The sequence below is a fragment of the Macaca thibetana genome, chromosome 3 (assembly GCF_024542745.1).
Source record: "Macaca thibetana thibetana isolate TM-01 chromosome 3, ASM2454274v1, whole genome shotgun sequence".
In the NCBI taxonomy this organism is placed as follows: Eukaryota; Metazoa; Chordata; class Mammalia; order Primates; family Cercopithecidae; genus Macaca; species Macaca thibetana.
In genome coordinates, this window is record NC_065580.1 from 74,850,236 (window position 1) to 74,862,753 (window position 12,518).

The 12,518-nt window shown below is 41.5% G+C and overlaps 1 protein-coding gene across 1 annotated transcript in view; it reads right to left on the reverse strand.

The window, feature by feature from the left end:
- Positions 1 to 11,677, reverse strand: part of PON2 (paraoxonase 2) — a 30,071-nt gene extending 18,394 nt beyond the window's left edge. The window contains exons 1-2 of the mRNA XM_050782935.1: positions 11,357 to 11,677; positions 1,460 to 1,530 (exon numbers count right to left, since the gene is read on the reverse strand). Of these exons, the coding sequence (XP_050638892.1) occupies positions 1,460 to 1,530; positions 11,357 to 11,493 (208 nt within the window). The 5' untranslated portion in view covers positions 11,494 to 11,677. The remainder of the gene's footprint in view (positions 1 to 1,459; positions 1,531 to 11,356) is intronic.
- Between the last annotated feature and the right edge of the window lie 841 nt (positions 11,678 to 12,518).

Here is a 12,518-nt window from a genome sequence, read left to right on the forward strand (position 1 = left end):
CAACAGTTACTATGAGTCTATTATGTACTAGGGACATGTACTTAGTAGATGACAAAGGGTAAAAGACAGCAAGACACGGACTCTACCTTGGAGAAAAACTGCAAACACGCCAGAGAGACCCTCAGTGCTGGAGAAGAATCTGGACAGATCCCTCCTTATCTATAGCAAAACTAGGGCTTGCTCTTAGGAGCCCCTCCTCAAGGACTCAGGCTCCACAATACATCCTACATAAAGTCAAGGGAAGAGGGAGACTCTCCTCCTCTGCAGTGACAGCTTAGAAGATAAAATAAACAGAAGTTTTTATAATACATATTGTGACGTGCCGGTACATTAGTCCGTTCTCACGCTGCTAATACAGACATACCTGAGACTGGGTAATTTACAAAGGAAACAGGTTTAATTGACTCACAGTTCTGTGTGGCTGGGGAGGCCTCAGGAAACTTACAATCCTGGTGGAAGGTGAAGAAAACACACCCTTCTTCATATGGCAGCAGCAAGGAGAAGTGCCGAGCAAAAGGAGGGAAAAGCCCCTTATAAAACCATCCGATCTCGCAGGGCGCGGTAGCTGAAGCCTGTAATCCCAGCACTTTGAGAGGCCGAGACGGGTGGATCACGAGGTCAGAAGATCCAGACCATCCTGGCTAACACGGTGAAACCCCGTCTCTACTAAAAAATACAAAAAACTAGCCGGGCGAGGTGGCGGGCGCCTGTAGTCCCAGCTACTCGGGAGGCTGAGGCAGGAGAATGGCGTAAACCCAGGAGGCCGAGCTTGCAGTGAGCTGAGATCGCGCCACTGCATTCCAGCCTGGGCGACAGAGTGAGACTCCGTCTCAAAAAATAAATAAATAAACAAACAAACAAACAAACCCATCAGATCTCATGAGAACTCACTCACTACCATGAGAACAGCAGCACAGGGTAACCACCTCATGATTCAATGACCTCTCCACTGGGTCCCTCCCACGACACATGGGGATTATGGGAACTGCAGTTCAAGATGAGATTTGGGTGGCGACACAACCAAACCATATTGGTCAGTTACATGTTAGCCATAAGATAAGATCCTAGTTACAGAGTAGTGAGCAGAGTAAATGCTGTCACTGCCTACATAAAGCTTCCTTCACTAGCTGATCACGAGGCTCACAGAACACAGACTGCAGCGGCCATACCTGACAAACAATACAGACTTGACAAAAATAGTTCAGAGAAGTCACAAAACAAGCAAGAAATCAAATGCTAAACATAGAATTACACACAAAAAAGAATAATTTACAGTGACGGTAGAAAAGAAGAATAGAGGGTGCATGAGATCAAGAGGTTGACCAAAGAGGTTTTTGTTGATCCAATGTGATTTATCCACTGGAAAACAGTAATTTCATGCTAAAATACCATTAATGAGTGTTTTAATGTTAATGGCCAAAAAATGCAATGTTCCCAACAAGCATTTTCACATACATACCAATTCCTTTAATCAGGTGGCAGTTTGGAAGGTCTACAGACTCTACTTCTCTCGAGGCTTTAAGTCGATTTCTGTTACAAAAAATATATATATATTTGTTTATGTATTCCCTGCTTTGTTTTAGAAAGAGTTTAAAGAGGCTTGCAGCAATACATAAAACACAGCGTTTTAAGTCTAAAGCAGATGAAAGAGAAAATAGAAAAACAAGGGTAGGAACATAAAACTGCACCAGAAATGAAGTTAAAACAAAAAGGCCTATTGCAAAGTTCTATATACTGATACGGGTTTTTTTAAATTTTAAAGCCAATAACTCAACCAATAAACCTTATAATGCAAGTTCCTATCCAAATGTAAACACAGCACCAGCTCACATTTCTCACAGTGTTGGTGTTGTGGGAAAAGAGTTCCAGATGTAGAACCAGAAGCCCTGTCTTCCTTCTGAAGAGTCAAACAATGAAAAATGACTCCAAGCCTCACACAGAGACTGCAAAGAAGCCAAGAGAAAATGGCATTGCTCGGAGCCTGACACACCAAAGACATCCCACAAATAGTTAACTAACAAAAAAGAGAAGGTAGCATCCCTATCACAGTATTTTTTTAAATAAGAATTTGTTTATCTTATTTCAATAGCTTTTGGGGGTACAAGTGGTTTTTGGTTACATGGATGAGTGATATAGCAGTGAATTCTGAGATTTTAGTGTACCCATCCATGACAGCATTTACTGGAGTAGGAAGGATGGAGAACACCAACTAGTTTTGTAACTACTTTAGCAAAAGTGTTGTATATCCAGAAAATTAAAAGGAGGAAATAATAAGAGAATGTTGAACTCTAATAGGATATCTTCCCCCTCCCTCTCCACTCTAAAGGGCCGGGAAGCAGTTTGGGGCAACACCTGTGGGATCTTTGGTTTTGAACGCCACATACCATTGGCTTTCCCTTCTCCTCTCACATTTTTTCACCTTCTCTGTTCTCTAGAGCCATAAATAATAAAAATAGCACCTTATAGAAACTTCACATTTTTCAGTGGTTCCCACATACCATACATTTAAGAGACAAAATAGCTATTTGCCGTGTGTTCTTCTCCTGTGCATATCCCTGACAGTTTCTGAGGTCTAGACACTGGGGAAGGCTTCTAGAGTATGGCGCAGGCTACCGGTTTCTTCTAAATAACCCAGAACTACTCATAGTTTGTACCAACTACACATTTTGGCAATTCATATCATACACAAAGTTTCTAATTAAAATGTTAATCAGTATGTATTTGAAATCATGTAACTTAAATAATATTAAATCTTTCAAAACAATATAGCAATAAGGCAAAAAGTATAAATAAATCAATATTTAAATATAATAAAAATATGATGCATTAAATGTATTAAATAATACAAATTTTTAAATAAAGCATTAAAAAATACAATAAATCTCACTCCTACGTGTCACAGAAGTGATTCAAGAGAGGAAAAATAAACTAGAAAACCAAATACTACATGTTCTTACTTTAACTGGGAGCTAAACAATGGTGCACATGGACATAAAGATGATGATGGTAGACACTGGGGACTACTAGAAGAGGAAGGGAGGGGAGTGGACAAGGGCTGAAAAACTATAGGGTACTATGCTCACTACCTGGGTGATGGCATCATGTTCCCCAAACCTCAGCATCACACAATATACCCATGTAAAACCTGCACATGTACCCCTTGAATCTAAAAAAAAAAATCGAAATTATAAAACAAAGAGAGAGAAAAAAAAAAGTTTATGTAGCCTAATGTGGTAGTAATCTTAATTGTGATGATGACGATGACACTCGTGATAATCATGGGTAGTCAAAGGAAATAAATAACAAAACACGTATAATTTACCGCTGTTCTAAGTGATTTACCTCCATGCATTCATTTAATTCTTCAAACAACCCTATAAATTCATTTAATTCTTCAAACAACCCTATAAATTAGGTGGCATTATTCCAGTTTTAAAGATGAAAAAACTGAATCAGACAAAACAATTTTCCCAAGGCTCAACTTAGCCAGAAGTGCTGGAAGCAGGGGAGTTTTTGCTTTAAACTACTCTGTACTTTTCTCAGAAAGAAGTAAAAGGATCTGTGTTCTTGTCTTAGCAGTGAAATTGCCATGACCCTTGGCAGGTCAGTTAATCTCTATAGGTGTCAGTCTTCTTTATGGATAAAATAAGCATGAGCCTAAAACACCTCCAAGATTCTACTAATGTTATATGACTCCAGAAACAGATGCAGCTACAAAGCAATAGGTTATAACTGCTGTTTGTACACTAAGTTTTAGTATCAAGCATTGGTTTGGATGTCAATTTTACACAACTTACTACTATGCCTATTTGACTATACAAAAATAGGAATAACGATGTTTACCATCTACCTTTTTCAAAGATAATCTCTTTGGATTAAATACAATCTGTTCAAAGTAACACATTCCGATGTGATTGGAAAGTTTAATATGAGCTTCCGGTTTCAGAGTCAATTTAGGTTTGCATAAATAATTGATGCTAAATAGGGCAATCTTTTTCAACTAGTTTTCTTGTACAATATCATGTTTTGATATGCAGCCTACCTGCTATTAACATGGAAGAGTTACGTGAGGGTTGTGCATAACTTCCACTTAACTGATTTTTTTCTTGGCTTTCCTTTTTGATAAAAGAAAATGGGGGTTTTGCCTCTATCCTTCCTGGACCATTAAGACTTCCAAATTTCTTCAGTTGGAAACTGCCAGACGTTTTCCCTGGCAGAACAATTAGTTCCCTGCTTGTTAGTGGACTTCTGTTTTCTGGGTGGCAGACCGTAGGGGCTGACAAAATTCACGCCATTCCCACCCCGCTTTCTTTCTCCCTTGCTGCTTCCATTGTAGTGGCGGGCAAAGCAAATATTTGCTTTCCCAGACTCCCCTGTATTGAGATGTAATCATATGACCCAGGTTTTGGGGAAAGATACTGTGTTCTGGATACAAAGGAGAGTCATGAGAAGACAGCTAGCTGGCATCACTGTCTCCTTTCTTCATGATTTAAACACACATGTAGTGCTTGAGACTGCAGTAGCCATTCTGCATCCTTGAGAAAGATACAGCTATAAAGTCAATAGGGAGAGATCAAATAATGAAAATATATGAAGAACCCAGTTCCTTGATATAATCACTGGCTCAACGAGCAAGCTCTATACTGGGTCACCTACAGAGGTGTTTGTCACGTGAGGAAAATAAATCCCTCTTCGAATGAACTACCATTAATCTGATGTATGTTACTTGTGGCTGGAAGCAAGCCTCACTGGCATCAGATTTAAGAAGTTTGTGTATTTAAGAAATACACATATTTCTCTCAATATAGAGAAAGCTATACAAACCTTTTCGGATTAGATTAATAAGCCTAAAAGTATTCATGTAGAAAAGCACGACATAAATGGTATAAACACATATAAGTGATGATATGAGAGGAGGAACACTCTACTTCGGCCAGAGCCTATTTATTCCCTAACACTTTTATGTCTATAACATGCTTATGACTGTGCTAGGTCAGAGATGCATGGCTATTGCCATTCTGCTGTCAGGCAGGCATCACTAATCAATAGCCGCACTCTCCATTTAACCCAGAGCCAGCCTCAGACACACTGTTTCGCAACCACAGGGAGTCTGTTAAAACTGACACTCAAAAGGAAAGCTATTTGCCTTCTCTATTTTAGGTTCCTTTTGTTTTTCTTTCTTTTCTTCCTCATTACAGTTATTTATTAATTATTTCTTCATCACAAACCTATGGTAGGTAAAATACAGGAAACAGTATCTGCTGGCTTCCTTCATTGGTGTCACAATCATTCCCCAAGTGACCCCTATGGAGTCCAGTGACCAAGGAATCCATGAGTAGAATTCAGGGATCCATGAACTTGGATGGGGGAAAAATACATCTTTATTTAAACCTCTAATTCAAATTGAGTATTTCCTTTGATGATGAGTGTACACAACAAACCACAATACTATTAGTAGTATTTGTGATTCTGTCACTAATAGAAATTACAGATACTTTTCTATCGCATTTCAGTTGTAGATAGCTCAAAGTGCTATTTACATTCATAGCTACTTCAAAATATCTGTTAGACATTTACCTACCTCTAGATCCATTTAAGGGTTTAATTAAAAAAGCATATTATATCATAGATTTTAAAATAGTTTGGTAGCAGTACTTAAGTATAATTGGTTTCCTTTGTAATTGTACATATTTTATTTTACTCATTTAAAAACATGATGCTGAGAAGGAATGAAGGCTTCAATAGACTGCCAAAAGGATGTATGGCACAAAGGTTTAAGGAATTTTGCTTGAATTTCATTGTCTTCATAGATGACATTTATTGAGCTGACTGTGTGCCTGGCATTGTTTTAAGCATTCTCATAGTCCCACTGTGGAGTAGGTAGTTCCCCATCCTACAGATTAGAACACCAGGGCACAGAAAAGTGAAATAATCAGTCCAAGTTTTCAGGTAAATAGTAGAGCTATGAATGAACTCAGGCTACCTGTTCACAAAGCATGAACTCTTAACTAACAGTCATTAGCATGAAATCAATCTCAGTTTCTTTCATTCAGGAAACAGCAGTACCCTTCCAGAGGAGAATGAGACCAGGGGCTGCTAGCTATTATCTGGTCTCACGGCAGGTAGCAGTAAGGGTGCACCATGCTATGGTGCCAATATGCCCCTGAGCAAAGTGGGAACACAGTGTTACTATCAGGAGTTTCTTTGTGCCATACTTCTCTGGTTTTGAATTTACACACAACTGCTGGGGCTTTATCTCCTATGTGCAAGTGATATAGAAGCCAGGGCTTTATCTTTTATGTATAGCCTTGTAAAAACCCTTTGGAATTCACCCCTTGAACTCTGGCAATACTTGCATTAAGTTACTAGGAATTTGTGCTTAGGCCTGTAAACCTAGGGAAAATTTGCTCCACTGGCAGAGAAGCTAGAAGACTGTGGGGAGCTGGGGCCAACTTATTTGGAATCAGGAGACCTGGCTGAGGGGACAGGTTCAGCACTAATCATTCATTAATTATATTATTGAATAATTATATTATTCTGTTGAACTAACTAGTTAACCTCTCTAACCTCAGTATTTACAGTTATAATGTAGAGGGGAAGATATCTATGAAGACTGGATGAAGGCATAAAAGTAAAAGAGCTTTCTGTCCAAATGTCAGTAAATGTATATTTTGGTTTAATATAAAGAAATTTGGCAGGGCTCAGTAGCTCACACCCATAATCCCAGTGCTTTGGAAAGTTGAGGCGGGAGGATCACTTGCAGCTAGAAGTTTGAGATCAGCCTGGGCAACTCAGCAAGAACCCTGTCTCTACAAAAAAAAATGTATTTTTTGTTTTTTTGAGACAGAGTCTCGCTCTGTCGCCAGGCTGGAGTGCAATGGCTCACTGCAACTTCCACCTCCCGGGTTCAAGCGATTTTCCCGCCTCAGCCTGCTGAGTAGCTGGGATTACAGGCATGCGCCACCATGCCCAGCTAATTTTGTATTTTTAGTAGAGATGAGGTTTCACCATGTTGGTCAGGCTGGTCTTGAACTCCCAACCTCAGGTGATCCGCCCACCTCAGCCTCCCAAAGTGCTGGGATTACGGTAATGAGCCACCGTGACACCATGCCCAGCCGTGTTTTTTTAAATAGCCAGGTGTGGTGGTGCATGCCTATAGTCCTCACTGCTTAGGAGGCTGAGGTGGGAGGATCACTTGAGCCCAGGTGTTCCAGGTTACAATGAGCTATGATTGTGCTGCTGCATTCCAGCCTGGGAGAGAGAGCAAGATCCTGCCTTGAAGAAAAAAAAAAAAAAAAAAAAAAATTAAAGATAGATTAAAAAAAGAATAAAGAAGTGTTTACACTTTTGACACACTGACCAGCACACAAGAGTCACCTAATAAACGATTTAAAGGATGGTGGTTTAAAAGAAAAAAAAAAAAAAAGACTGCTGCTTCAGAAGTAGAAACAGACCACATAGCTTCTTGTGGGAATTGTCATAAAAGGTGCCAGGCAGCAAGCAGAACATTCACATGGGTACTCTGGGGGTTCCTGCCCACGCTTAGGTCTCTGATGCACTCAAGCCTCATGATTCATCCACAGCTGCGTACCTTGACACCAGGAACTGGCCTGGGAATATTTGTATACTGTTATTTTCTCCTTTATTGCTCAACTAGGGAGGGGTGGAAAATGAGGGTGTGGAATCCCAGTTACAGTTTAGAAGAAGAAAGACAGCTTTGATGACATTTATCCCTCTAGGACATCCTTATACTAAAAATTGAAGTGGGCAACCTAGGGAGAGAAATAACTGTCTGTCTGGGGAGAGAAATTGCCAAAGCACCATCTCTAAATATTGAATAATCAAACAGTAGGTATCAGATTAAAGCAAAAAATCAAACATAAAGCCTCTGTCTCTTCAACTTCCTCTGAAGAGCCTTTCCTTATGAGGAAGTGGGAACTTGCTTTTTTTTTTTTTTCTTTTTTTTTTGAGGGAGTCTTGCTCTGTTGTCCAGGCTGGAGTGCAGTGGCTCAATCTTGGCTCACTGCAACCTCTAACTCTGGGGTTCAAGCAATTCTCCTGACTCAGCCTCCCAAGTAGCTGGGATTACAGGCATGCACCACCACACCTGGCTAATTTTTGTATTTTTATTAGAGGCAGGTTTCACCATGTTGGCGAGGCTGGTTTTGAACTCCTGACCTCTAGTGATCTGCCCGCCTCAGCCTCCCAAAGTGTGGGATTACAGGCATGAGCCACCGTGTCCGGCTGAACATGCTCCTTTTTAAAACAGACTCTAAAGGTCACCAAATTCTGTAAACAGAAGGCACTCTACCATATGATAAAATACAGGGTACCCAGTTAAATTTTAATTTGAGATAAACAATGAATGATATTTCGGTATAATTATGTCCCAAATTCCACGCTTATGCTAAAAGTATGGTAAGTATTTCATACTTATACTTAAAAAAAAAATTATCTATCTGAAATTCAAAGTTAACTGGGTAACCTACATTTTTCTTTGCTAAATCCAGCCACCCAACATTCTCACGTCAGCCCATTTGGGGCTTCACATATCCAATAAAGTTATCACTTTATAAAGTCACTGCCCAATAAAGTGTATCACAGTCACATAAAGAAAAGTTGCATCAAATTGTAAAGTAGGCCGAGGGTGGTGGCTGATGCATATAATCCTATCACTTTGGGAGGCCGAGGCAGGAGCATCACTTGAGGCCAGGAGTTTGAGATAAGCCTGGGCAACAAAGTGAGACCCTGTCTCTGCAAGAAATAAAAGTAATAGCTGAGCATGGTAGCACGCATCTGTAGTCCCAGCTACTCAGGAGGCTAAGGAGGGAGGACTGCTTGTGCCTAGGAGTTTGAGGCTGTAGTAAGCTTTGATGTACCACTGTACTCTGGCTTGGGCAGCAGAGCAAGGCCTTGTCTCAAAATAAAAAACAAAGAAAAACAAAAACCAACCAAACAAAAACCTGTAAATAAACTATCCGGTGCATCTGTCAATAAGTTTTATTTACTTTTTCATTTTTTTTTTTTAGATTTGCAGCTATAACTTTAAAACCTTAAGATTAGTGAGAAGGGGAAAAATGTGACTGTTGAGAAAACTTCCAACTTGCAGAAAAACTGGTGGCTTACACATTAGTGACAACATAATAAGCTTGTAAATTTTGGTGGTCTTGTCTTTCAAACGGAGAGCAGGACAGATCATATACAAAGTCATCCAACTCATGAATGTTCTGTAGAGCACAATGGGCACTACCTAACATGAAAATTAAGGTCAACATGTCCATTTCCTACCCATGAGCATTCTTTCCTCAACTCTCACTGCCATCTCAGCCACCACACTCTTCCTCTTTGCATTGCTTTATCAGTAGATGAAACTACAACCATGGGACAGTAGAGCTGTGGCACAAACTCTGGCAGTACTTTTGACTTCTCCCTCATCCCTGGGGTTCCAGAATTTGGGTCCCTGTTATCGTCTCTGACCTACTGCAATACCTTAACCAGCTTCCCCCTGTCCGCTCTCTATTCTAGTAGTTCTCAACCTTGACTGCTCATTAGAATTATTAGGAGTGTTTTTAAAAATACAAAATACCACTGCTACTGTCAGCCACTGTTCTTACATTATGTACTTTCTTATTTACCTGTGAACCCTGAAGACACCTTGCCAAACAGTACATTATTCCATATCACATTTTAGTTATAATGAAAAATCTCTGGTAGGTAGACACCATAGTTTATAAATTACCAACTCAAATTTTGTTTATTTATTTATTTATTTTGTAGAGATGGGATCTTGCTATGCTGCCCAGGCCTGTCGCTAACTCCTGGGCTCAAGCAGTCCTCCAGCTTAGGCCTCTAACAGTGCTGGGATTGCACGTGTGGCTGTAGATTCTGATCCAGATCAGCTGAATCAGAATCTTTGGTGGTGCCACCCAGACACCGTCCCTCCAAGAGATTCTAATTTACAGAGAACCATTGCTCTATTCCAATCCCCCCTTCCAGGTTTATCTCTATAAAACACAACTAGTTACATTAAGTTCTTGTTGAAAAGCAAAACCCACCAATATTTCCCTTTTGAAGGACTATTGGGCCTATCAAAGTGGGGCCCCATTTTTCAACTTATATTTAATGGCCTCAAAACCTATCCTTCCCACCACCCTACTATTCTCATCTCCTGACTTTATGCTCCCTTCAAACTGGCCCATTTGCTAGTCTTCCAACTTCCCACCTTAGTCCCTTTGCTCCTGCTGCACTATGCATTTGGCATGGGCCCCTTCATGCCTGTATGTGTTGCACCCACCCTTCACGGTCAGGTCGAATGTCTCTTCCTCCTGGAACTCCACCTTCAGGGGATGTAATCTTTCCTCTTTAAGCCTATGGGGTTCGTTTGTGCCTGTCCTTAGGACATCCTAATTTATACATTTACTGTATTTTATTTCTCTCTTCCCCTGTATTAAACTCCATAAGGGTCGTAGTCTACTACAGGAGCCTAAGAGAGAGTATCACACATACCAGGCGCACAGTATTTCTGGAACTCTTTTGCATGAGGCCTATAAAATTTTGGTTGAGGCAGGGCAGGACAGCTCACACCTGTAATCGCAGCACTGTAGGAGGCCTAGGCCAGAGGATTGCTTGAGCTCAAGAGCTAGGGACCAGCCTGGGCAATATAGCAAGACCCCATCTGTACAAAAAATAAAATAAAACAAATAAAAAATAAACTTTGAGTTGGCAATTTATAAACTATGATGTCTACCTACCAGAGATTTTTCATTAAAACTAAAATGCGAGATGGAATAGTGTCTGCACTGTCTGGCATTCTGGCTTCAGGCTCCCCTTGTAAATAAATAAAAGTAAGAACAGTAGCTGAATATTTCAAGTGTCTTTGATCTACAGCTGAAGTGTTTCTCAAACTATGCAGAAATGGGTGGAGAACAACTTTATTAAAGACGGGGCTCGTTTGGGCAACAAGGAGAAGCAGCACCAATGACCTGAAATAAATCTTCATAATTAAAGTTTCAATGCATGAGTAGTCGTTTTGTTTTCAGGTTTGGCCCTTGAGTAATTGTAAAGCATTCTCTTGTCAGCCTAAGCAGAAGGGAACTTTATTAGCAGCAAGGGCTTATCAACTTTCAAGAAAGTGTCGCGATTCACTCCAAACTTTGCTAGTTTTTTCACTAGAAGAGGAGAGTCGGGGTGATGGGGTTCAAGCAGCTGGGGGAGGGACGGCAATCAAAAATTCTCCAACCCCGGCCGCAGGGCCGGTCCCGCAGGAATCCCTCCCCCAGCCTGCGCCCTCCCCGCACCACGCGGCCACCCCCAGCCTGGGGACCGGCGAGGAGGGGCGCGCGGGAGTCCCACCTACCTGAGTGCCAGAAGCCTCTCGCCCAGGAGCGCCAGCGCGATCCCCAGCAAGCCCACAGCCACCAGCCGCCCCATGGCGCGGAAGCCGGGCGCGCTGCCTCGCTCGGGCCTGGCCGGCAGCTCCGTGGGCGGTGCCATCTTCCCGGCTCGACAGTGCCGGCCGCGCTCCGCCCCGTCCTCCGCCTAGGTCGAGTCCCTGCGCCGGGGCCGCGGAGGCTCCGCCCTGGGCTTGGCGCTGGTCTTTGTCCTCACAAACTTATTTTCCCAGATACCTTCGGGACGGCCCTGACACGCCTTACTTTAGGCTCCTGACGTGAAACTTTGAATTCCTTCACCTCCTTTTTCAAACAACTCACCCGAAACCCTCTAGGAGCCCGCATACCTTTCTCGTTTCCCTAGTCTTCAAACACATTTCTCACTTGCTGTTCCAGTGAGAAACTTACAGAGAAAGCTGCTTTTGGGGGCGGGGGACGGTGGCCAACGGAGGGAAAGTAATGGGATGCGTCTTGTAAATATTTCACTTTGGAATCACTACTTTTTATAACAGGATGTAGTTGCAAAGAAAGAAAAATCCTGTGTCTCGTAATACTTTTTTTTTTTTTTAAACATGGTGTCGCTGTGTTTTAGGCTGGAGTGCATTGGCATAAGCACAGCTCACTGCAGTCTAGATCTCCCGGACTCAAGGGACCCACCAGCCTCGGCCTCCTGAGTAGCTGGTACCGCAGGCACGCACCATTACACCTAGCTAAGTGTGTGTAAGGTGTGTGTGTGTGGTGTGTGTGTGTGTGTGTGTGTGTGTGTAGACCGAGTCTTGCTGTGTTGCCCAGGTTGGTCTCAAACTCCTGGACTCAAGCCATCCTCCTGCCTCAGCCTCCCAAAGTACTAGAATTACAGGTATGAGCCACCATGCCCAGTCTCTATTAATACTTCTAGACTACAGACTTAAGGACTTAGACACATCTTTTTCATCCAAACTCAACTTAATGGGAAGAAGTGTAGTTTTTTTCTTTTCCTTTTTCACTCTGACAACCGTAACATGAAGGAATAATTTAAAATACAATTTTGAAAGAATAAAATGAAACTTACCCATCAAGATTGATACCATTACAATATATTAGTACATCTGAAATAAGTTTCTAATGCTTTTTCGTATTTAATTGCCA